The 10,676-nt window shown below is 39.9% G+C and overlaps 1 protein-coding gene across 1 annotated transcript in view; it reads left to right on the forward strand.

The window, feature by feature from the left end:
* The window catches only part of ttc28 (tetratricopeptide repeat domain 28), a 127,060-nt gene that overhangs the window by 75,065 nt on the left and 41,319 nt on the right, over positions 1 to 10,676 (forward strand). Inside the window, exons 4-5 of the mRNA XM_035668077.1 lie at positions 4,737 to 5,009; positions 5,094 to 5,224. Of these exons, the coding sequence (XP_035523970.1) occupies positions 4,737 to 5,009; positions 5,094 to 5,224 (404 nt within the window). The remainder of the gene's footprint in view (positions 1 to 4,736; positions 5,010 to 5,093; positions 5,225 to 10,676) is intronic.

The raw sequence follows: 10,676 nt of genomic DNA on the forward strand, positions 1-10,676 counted from the left end.
CTCTGAGCAACAACCGCACATGAGTTCCTATGTGTGCAAGCACAAATGGCAAATAAAGTTCTTGAATCTTGAAAAGTATTAAAATCAATTTACTGTAAACTGCAATGTCCTGCACTCTGTTTTAAATGTCTTTATCTTTGTTAATATGACATTATTCGCCTTGACGTGTGTGAAAACACTGTAATCTACACAATAAATGTGCTTTATATGTAGCATTAATTCATACTAAATTGATGGTTGATATTTAATCTTAAAACCATTATGAGCAGAAATGTGTGTGCCATTAAGATAATAAGAAATAATGAATATGTTTAGGAGGTTGTGCAATTCATTTAAGTAATAAGAATGGAAGTAATGTGTCTATTACAGATATCAATTTAGCATGAATTCAAGTGGAGATATTTTATTTGACACATTAAACGATTGTTCAACAAACAGCAGGAACTGTGCATTGGTGTAGACTCTTTTGGCTTTAACTCACCAGTCCACACAGATTCCAGGTTTTTTTCAGTGTAAATCAGAAATCCTGCAGCAGAGACGGTGAAATCCAGAGGTCACAGCTCTGTTCTCTTTCTGCTCTACATCACTGAACCCCTCAGGACCAGACATTAGCACTAATTCTCCCTCCAATCACCCAGAAATGATTTACTGATGGTGCAACAACTGCCTGCTTCGTCTCCATACCAACAAGTTTCCTAGAAGCGCTGCATTGTAGAATTATGGGAAGTTAAGTAATATTGTTGGCATAAATACTGGAGGAATACAATTTTGACCATTTGTTCTGACAAATCCAAATGTCTTGAGACCTTTTAAGAATCTATTGAGGGGAGTTTCTTTGAATTGCTCTTTTTCTCTTTCAGTGTCTGAACAAGCTGCTACAGTATCTCACAATCTACAGCTTTAAAAGAGAATATACTCAGTTCTAATATTGATACTAAGAGCCAGTGTCTGCATACACTCTTGAATTCAAACACTTGCAGCAGTCTCAAGGCTTGTGCTTGACGAGCCAGTGATGTCGAGTGCTTCAGACTCCACAGCAATAGTTCCTGGACCTTTTAAAAAAACCTGATAACACACCATGAACGAAAACTGGAATTAAGCCCTATTCACACAGAACTAGTATTACCAGGGGACCTCATGTGGTTTAGAAATCACCCCCCTACATCTGTGTTTTTGTGCGGCACATTCTCACAGGATAAGCAAAATCTATTTTACTCAAATTTAATAAAATTATCCTTTAGTCTGCGAGATGTTAATGAAGCGGCTGTGCCACAGGCGTAAAACCGCACACGCTCTTATTTTAAAGCCATACGTACGGTTTCTGCTGCCGTGTGACACTGCAGGTTTTTAATGAAGTCAAAGTAAAGAATCTGACACCCGGCTAGCTGTGGACAGCAGACATTAAAGTTGGTTTGTGATACTGGAGAGCTCTGTGTGTGCGCATCCCAGCTCACTGAAGCCACGCAAACTGTGGCATTCGTGCTCTCTGCAATTGTCATTATGGACCAACGTCTGTGCTGAAAGGTGGAGACTGAAAGGCTGGAGACAGCTGCAGAAACCGCTGTGCTCACTGTAAAAATACTGATATCATAATGACCTGAATGCATTTGAGGTGCAGCAAAATCACCCCAAATCACAGAGGTGCAGATAATCACAGGACTAATATTATCACAGGACTTTGCGGTGGAATTTTTACTTTACAAATGAAGGGAATGGAAAATATGCGAGGGATTAAGATCACAAACGTCCTCGACAATTATTACAAATCACACATGAGGTCCCTTGATAATGCTAGTCCCGTGTGAATAGGGCTTTATATGTGTTTTAGGCTGGAGCAGGCAGCTGTTTTCAGTGCATAAGCTTTACACTACCTGCTCAGCAGCAAGCAGCAGACATAAGTTAGACAGTTGAGACCAAACACAGATAAGATAAAGAGAATAGTGGACTTACATTCATCAGGTGTCTACAATATGCAATGTTATTCTTATTGGTTTCAACAAAAAGAAAATAATGTTGATAAGTAATAAACATCTGTGAAGATCTTGCCATCATTTCATAATGGTTTTATAGTGGACATAAATACTAATCGGTGCCTTTTCTGTCCATTACATGCATATAAATGCGTGAAAATTATGTGTATAATACATTATATTATTAAGAAAAGTGTCTTGCCCTTTGTTCTTATTGCAATTTGAAGATACATCATGTAAAACCTTCATAAAAACTACCTAGAACAGTGAAGAAAATAGGATTTTAGGCCGTCCCCACTCTCTTTAAATGAAATTTAAAGATTATAATTCCTCAGAAATGCTATTTTTTGTGTTACTGTGTGACTCTATTTCCAATTTAGACAATAACTAATGTTTAATATGTTAGTGAAAATACACATTTTATTCGTCTTCCCAGGTATTTCGCTGAATACATGTGCATCAGGTGAGGGTGAAGTGTACTGTGTATTTTTCCAATGTAGGAAAACATGTATGGGTGTTGTTGCGTTGGAGAGGTATATCACAGCGCTTTAGTCGCTGTTAGAAGGATGTTTCTATTCCTAACATTTACAGTGTGTATTCCCCATACATGAAATACCTTTACAGTTGAACCCCCCCTCCCCAAAAGTCCCAAGAGCTGATTCCTGTTTATGTTCCACATCCAGTTCTTCAGAGGACATAGCGTTCCTGTGTGATGGTCTGGTGTTCAGCCCAGAGGAGTTACATCAGTTTACTGACAGCACTCCAGTGTACAGTGGTCTTTATAAACTAATCTCAGTGGTAGAGGCAGTTGTGTGTAATGGACATAAATCTTCTGTGATTTAATTAACACAAATTCAATGAATCTATTGTCAGAGCTGGTGGTGTTTGAACCTTATTACTGACACACTTTTAGTTTCACTCAAAGATGCTGGTTACAAGCACAGATTGTTAAATGATCTCCATACTGTACATGCTTGATCATAGGTTCAGGTCAATCTTACAGATACTATGGTTATTGTATTAACAAGACTGCAGCACCATTCAAGTTAAACCATACCGAACTGATTTGCTTTTCCGTCACCAGTTTAAACGCGCTGAGTTGTGCCGAGCCGCGCCCGAGATGGACCACCTCCAGAGAAGGGTTAAAGCTCTGCTTCATAATAAAAGCTTTTAAATAACAAAATAACTGTAAGTTTCATTGTGAAGAAAATATGGGTACTGAAAGGCGTTTATCAGGACCCCTCCAGTGCCTATAGCGTGGTTACGCCCCTGCTGCCAGTGTTGACCTCTAAATGACACACAAGCTGAACTTCAGTCAGTCTTTTTCCTTCTGTGGTTTCAGGGCCACTCCACCTCCCTCTGGTTTCCTTGCTGATCACTTGCTGCCTGCTCAAAAATATCTAACATCTGAGAACATATGCATCCTCTGCCTGTGAGACATGCTTTAATCACACAGGCCTGGCACACAAACACAGTCCATATGCTCAGTTTCTTCAGGCGGTGTTCACACTCTTGTTGTTCTGGTCTGAGAGTTTCACAACCGTCTGAGTGTGTGAAGAGCCGGCGATGCTCCACAGCCCACATCCTCATGCAAACCAAGCATTTTTACAGTAATCTGAATATAACTGTCGCCTCTTAACTGTGTGTTAATCTCAGCAGAAAATGTAATTATAAAAATGCTCAGTCATCAATACATTTTCATGACGAGTGGAAATTTTGTGCCGTGGTGAAATTATTTCACTTTCACTAACAAAATCATGCAATAAATAAATAATATTTGAATATTAAACAATGTAATCACACAAAATTAGCAAGGGAAATGTATGTTTATGGCTGCAGGCATGTGAGTGACAGGTGTTAGTGTTTGTGAAGCTTCCAGATGAACAATTTAAATTGGAAATGCCTCATTTTTGCAAATGTAATCTACATTAATGCAGTTGTGCTCTTCCCAGTACAGTTAAAGGCTGTATGCATTTCCCACAGCTGTAATGTGACTTCTGACAAATTAATTCATGCAGGTTCAGTGAGTGTGCAGTGCAAACCTTTAAATCTCATGACATTTAAAGGACTTTTCTTCTTAAAAACTACAACACTGACTACATTTCTGACTAGACCTGGAAATTCTGAAGGTGGAGGTTCAAACACTTCCTCCATTCCGAACCAATGTTTTCTGAAAAACAGGAAACCAGTCACCCCCTTTGCATGTCGTATCATATATTTTATATTACTGGCAGACACTGGTGGTCCAGGGACCAACAGGGGTCCTTTGGTGGGTTGTAGGGGGTCCCCAGCAAAAGGAGGAATAGAATATTTTAACATTACTTTTTGGATTGAAGAAGATTGATTATCTTCAAACCTAAAAATAAGAAATAAATAAATACTCTGCTAATGAGGCTGGTTTCCTTTAGTTTTAGTTTTTTTTTGCTTTTTGGTTTCTTTTTATCCCTTTTGTATAAATTGTAAATTATATATTTAACATGTATTTTCCCTTTTGTTTATCTTGTGTTTGTTTATTTTTCCAGTCTTAGTTTTGTAATTGTTCAGATTTTGTCTGTTTGTTACCTCTCAAACTGGGGGTCAATGGTGTAATGTGCATTTATTGTGGGGACCCCTGACATGAAACAGTTTGGGAACCCCTGGTCTCACTTGGAACTGGAAGACCAGTTCTCGGGCAGTAACGCAGCCCTGTCTTTTAGCTAATAAAAATAACAATTGATCCTGTTCTTTACCTCTCCGGTTTCTCTGTCTGTGCTTAAACCTTCCCAGACTCCCTTGAGCCCACCTACCATCAGCTCCAGAAGATGAAGCTGGACAAGAGCCCGTTCGTGGTCGTGTCGGTCATCGGTCAGGAACTGCTGACCCACAGTTTCCACGGGGCCTCTGTCGTGGTGCTGGAGGCGGGGCTGAAGATCGGCACATGCTCGCTAAAGCTGCGCGGATCCGTCTTCTCTGCCCTGAGCTCAGCGTACTGGTCTTTGGGTAACGCAGAGAAGAGTATGGCCTACATGCAGCAGGACCTGGAGGTGACCAAGACTTTAGGTAGGGAAGAGGAGAGAGCGATGGAGTGTGGCGTGAACGGACTGTGCAGGAGTGAAACAGTTGTAATGAATGTCTCGTCCACAGGTGACCAGTCAGGTGAATGCCGAGCTCACGGGAACCTTGGCTCTGCCCTCTTCTCCAAAGGCAGCTACAGAGAGGCTCTGGCCAATCACAGGAACCAACTAGTGCTGGCCATGAAGCTCAAGGACAGAGAGGTACGTTTGCATGCATCTGTGTGCTTTTAAGAGTGTGAAAAATAGAGTGTGCTCATGTGTATTCTTATGACAGCGCACGTCGTATACATTTGCAGTCAGTCTCGGTTCAAGTGCTGCGCCCTCCACCCGGTCTGACTCTTGGCTTGATGAGATAACAGCCTGATTTTAGTGCAATGTTCATGTCCACAGAATGAAGGTATACATGTTTACGAGTGACATATGCAGCCAACTTCCCAGCAGGGATTTGATATTACCAATATACTTCCAATTAGGGATCTCCTTATCAAGTTTTTTTGGTCCCAATCCCAAACTGAGTCTTTAAATATTGGGTATCTTCGACAACAAGTCTGATCTGATATTTATATTTGCCTAAAAGTTGATTAATTCAACTGACACACCTTTATTTTAGCTACTTTATTAGTAACGCTGCAAAAATAATAAGTTTATGAGTCATTGATCTGATATGAATGAAAATAGGTAAATAAATATTAACTGGAAACTCAGTAAGATTTGTTGGAACAGTCCACTTCTGGTTGAACAGTTGTGTCAGTGAGTGGAGGTTCTCACCTCAAAAGATCTTTGGATGAGTGTCGTGTGTTTACATCAGAGGCCTGGACTGCCTACTTAAATGAGTGATAAGCTAACAAGTAATTTGTTACAGTCGGAAAGAATCTGATGAAACTGTTTATAAAGTCACTGTTAGAACTGTAATGGTATTATTTAGTACTTACATCTGCAAGTACCCAAATGTAAATAAAAAGTGATAAAAAAAAGTTGGTCGGTGAAAAGTCGGTCACCGGTCGGTCAAAAACTATGAAACGTTATATCAAAAGCTTGGTCCAGTTGAATTCATGTGCTGTGAGTGATGTGTGCTTTAATCAAGTGTAAATCTGATGGTTGAATGAGCGTCAAATGAATGTTATTATTTTTAAAAGAAAATTAACTTTGTCTACCAACTAAGGTACGATAAATGTGTGTGAATGTGTGTAAAATGGTGACTTTGTCATTTAAGTAACATGTCTTTACAGTTTCCACAGCAGATTTTTTTTTATCTCTAACAGAAAAAAACATCTCGGGGGCTTTTCCTTAACATAATAAATACAGTCGTTGGTCATTAATGGGTTAACACACACACACACACACACACACACACACACTTGTAAGGTTGTTTGTATTTCTTGCACAATATTAAAGAGACAATAAAATATTCCATAAAACTTGCCACAGGCACATGAGATTAAAGAAAATATAAAATCCACTGAGACGTAATTGGATCTTCCATGACACAATGTTGTGTATATATGTATATATATGTGTATATATATATATATATATATAATACTATTCACAATGCATCACGTGTTGCGCAAAGTTTAAGAAAGCCAGCACCCTCTTATACATTCACACACAAATGAACACCACACACACACACACACCCCACGATATGGAGTAGTTAAAATGAAGGTAAACGGACACAAACAAACCTGAACAGCATTACTTTGTGTTTTTGAGACCGTAAAGGGGCCCAAAGTCTAATCTGTAACAGCGATCTAATTAACTATGGTTTTCACAACTGTCCAAAGTGTTTCAGGAGAACGGCGGTGAGTTTAGCTCTGGCCCGAGGCAAAGAAAAACCCCTTTCTAGAAAAAGCACGAGGGAGTGAGAGAGCAGTTCGGGAAGAAGACGGAGGTGTTCCAAAAAAAAAAGAAATTGGAGCTAATCTGTTTGTTTTTCTATTGGTTTGAGTTGTGATGACTGTATGTAATCTTAGCAGTCTCTAGAGATTTACAGTCTTGGATAAACTGCTGACATTGTCATATTATATATACTGTACACTAGTGTTACTCTACTTAAGCAGGGGCGTGTCCGGAGAGGGGCCTGGGGTGGAACTGGATACCCCTGAAGTCTGATTGGCCACCCCAAGTGCCACCCCATTATCCTAAGACAGTGAGAGTCTTTATAATTAATTTATATTAACTAACTTGATCATGCTGTATGGCAGAAGACTTAAAACTAGAGATTGAGACCATAAACTCATTAGTTTACTGTTTACTGAGCTAATAAATCAAGTCAGAAGTCGGCTCATTTCTCCATAAGACTGAATGGTAATGGGGCTGCCCCCTGCTGGTTGTTACATAGAATGCAGGTTTAAGACACTTCGGTGTTGGCTTCACTTCACAGACCCAGAAGCTCTGTCCATTATATATACTGTCAGTGGTATTTATTACAAATATTTACAGCTTGTAACAAATTCTAGTTTTTACATTACTGTTTGTGTACGAATCCAATGAGATATAACATGTTAATGACTGAGCTGTAGGGGTTCTGGTAGGTGTATTTCTGAACCGTGAAAAGAGTGAGGCTAGCTAGTCTTTATGCTAAGCTAAGCTAATCATCTTCTGGCTCTGGCTTAATAATATTTATAGGTATGTTCAGTATCAGCTGAAAATAGGAATCGTGTTTTCGTTACCTTAGAATGAGACGTTTCTTGCACGAGGCCCATTATCCTTAGATTAATATTTTTATTACCTAATGAGTGGACAGGTGGGCTGATTATTGTATCTTCCAGCTGTTAACTGATGTTTCCAATGTGCAGTTTTATTGTAACTGCACTATAAGGTCGCTATAATGTTCTTAAAGGCTCCACTGGACCCTCACACAAACCAGTGGGTCCATATCACACACAGACACACACACACACACACACACACACACGGTCTCTTAATAGCATGTGATTGCATCCTGGATCTGGAGAGGCCGATTGAACACCTGTCAGGAAGACGAATGAGGGTTTGAGCAAGTTCATTTTAATGAAAGCGGTGAACAGGAATACAGTGTCTGCCTGTATTCTTTATGTTTGTCTGTTCTGACACTAAAGCGTCTGACCAGCTACTACGTTAATCTTGCACACATATATTTGCACACAAGGATGGAAAACCATACAGAAGAGTTTCTTCCTGATGAGCTTGTGTGTCTTTTTCCACGTAAACGCACCACAGACAGAGTTGAATGTCTGTGTTGTTGACAGACGATTATTGAGCTTCTCCTCGGCGGGTGCACGGCCTAAGGCGACTGAGACACGGTCATCAACAGAAATCCATATCTCCCACTGTGTGTTTGCTTTACTATACATCTGTTCATCTGTGCGGCGTGTGAGTGTTTCCAGACAGCAAGCTTTCAAACAAAGACGGCGCCTTGCGGAGAGCTGAAGTTTAACCTGCAGGGGTCGGCACAGAAAAGGCAATAACTACACAGTGTAATTCAGTCCAGTTCAACCGCTGTGCAATTACTGCTAAAACGCTTAAAGAAAATTAATAGGCAACACTTTTCGTGATCAATTAATCATTTGAGCCATTTCTCAAGCAGAAATGTCAAACATTCACCAGTTCCTGCTGCTCACATCTGAGAATATGTTGCTTTTCTGTTGAGATTTGAATTTCTTTGTGTTTTAGATTGTAAACAAGACATTTGAAAACATCACCTTAGGCTCTAACAAATTGAAAACCCCCAAATTGATACACATCAGGCTGCAGAACCCCTATTTTATAAGATGTAGTCTCAGGGATCCCTCGTCTGATCAGATTTAGTTGTTCCATAGCGATCAATGCTGTAGATTGGCAGATTAAAGAGTGTGAAACCTGTGAGCAGAATAGTTATTCTTATACATTCTCTCATTCTAGTCAATTAAATAATAGTGGAATACTACCCCGCTCTGTGGTTACTATGTGTATTATAAACACATATAAACAAAAAGGCATTATAGCACGTGTCCACAAGAAGCGAGGGGTTGCGACACTTCCAGCACTGGACACTTATGACGTAGTCACAAAAGGCTCCACCCTCCGACACTTCTGGCTGGACCTCATTGGACAAACGCTTGCTGCTCCGGGATTTAAAAATGGACCAACATGGCGGCCCGTTTGAAAACTTTCTCTCATATTCCGAAAATAGTTCCCCCAAAATGTGTTTCTGAAAACATTTAAGTGAGAAAGATGCCATACAGTTGCTGAATCTGTCTTCATTTCAGGTTGACAGCGGTTATTTTAGGTTTATGTCCTTGGCGGAGGTAATAACGAGCTCCTGCTGATGAATTTTGTCCCACTCAGGCTAAGAAAGTAGCTCCTTAACTCTCCTCGTCCATTTCTTCTTCTCTTCCCCCTGTCTCTCTCCGTCCTTCTGTCTCGGTTTAAACTTTCAGACCAACAAGTTAACTCAGATCTGTCATTTCCCTCCGACGCAGCAGGAGAACTCGTTTCTTCCGGTATCCCATGCTGAGGGTTAAAAGCCTGTATTTTTCTGCTGATTGAGCACCGCTTCTGAAAACCTCCTGCGTCTCTCTCGGCCAGTTTATCGAGCAGAAGACGCCTCCACTAATCTTTCTCAGTCTCTCCTCTTATGTTTCCATTCGTTAGATTTAGAGATCTATCTCTTCCTTCCTACGCTTTCCTGCAACATTATATGAAAATATAGTCTAATGACAGGTTGCATATTATGATTCTTTGATTTTCTGACAGTGCTAAATGACACTGGTTGTCAGTCACTCCATATTTTTCATATATATATATAGACATAAAAAATATGTGCATGCTGTGTCCCGCCGCAGTCCCAGACACAACATGATTGGATTTTTTGTGTTTTCTCGTGCAGGGGAAACATTGTGTCCTTGAGGGAAATCAAACACTCGTCTGGCCGGTTGACTGTACACACAGAGGCCTCCTCGTCATTTATTAAATCTCCCTTTTCCTGCCTCGGAGATGTGTCAACTGGATTTTATGTGTTTACACTCATCACTTTGCTGGGAATTGGGATTTCAGTGGATGTGTGCTGTCCTCTTTGGTGAACGCTCACTGAAAAGAATACACATGAAGAGGAATGAAAAGAGCAGAGCGTCCCGGTGTTAATTAGAAGTGGTAAATTCCACTAAAGGTCAGTTTGGCTGTTTTCGGTGACAGTTTTTAGCGTTCATTAAGGCTCTGGTTTCAAGGAATGTGGCATCGGTGTGGGCTTGTATCTATTCGTAGGCGTTTGAACGGAAGGAAGGAAGGAAGTTTTCCTCCCCAACCTACATAGTGGAGCAAACATTCAGATCCTCTCCAGTTTCCAGTGGTGGAAAGCAACAAAGTACATTTACTCAAGTACTGTAATTTAATACAATTTTGAGGTACTTTTATGCTGCTTTTTCCTTCTACTCACTACACTTCAGACCTAAATATTATATATTTAACGCCACTACATTTATTTGACAGCTCTAGTTACATATTATTGTAAGATTTTACACTAGAAAAAAGGTTTTTACATATATGAATTCATTGCTAGAAAGATTAAACCAGTGTTTCCTAACCTTTTCTCTCTCATGGGTTCTTTTAAAGCTCCAGTGTGAAACATTTAGGAGGATTTACTGGCAGAAATAGAATATATATATATTCGTAGGTATGTTTTAATTAGTGTATA

The sequence above is a fragment of the Morone saxatilis genome, unplaced genomic scaffold (assembly GCF_004916995.1).
Source record: "Morone saxatilis isolate NCDOM2014 unplaced genomic scaffold, NCSU_SB_2.0 Contig21, whole genome shotgun sequence".
Classification (NCBI taxonomy): Eukaryota; Metazoa; Chordata; class Actinopteri; family Moronidae; genus Morone; species Morone saxatilis.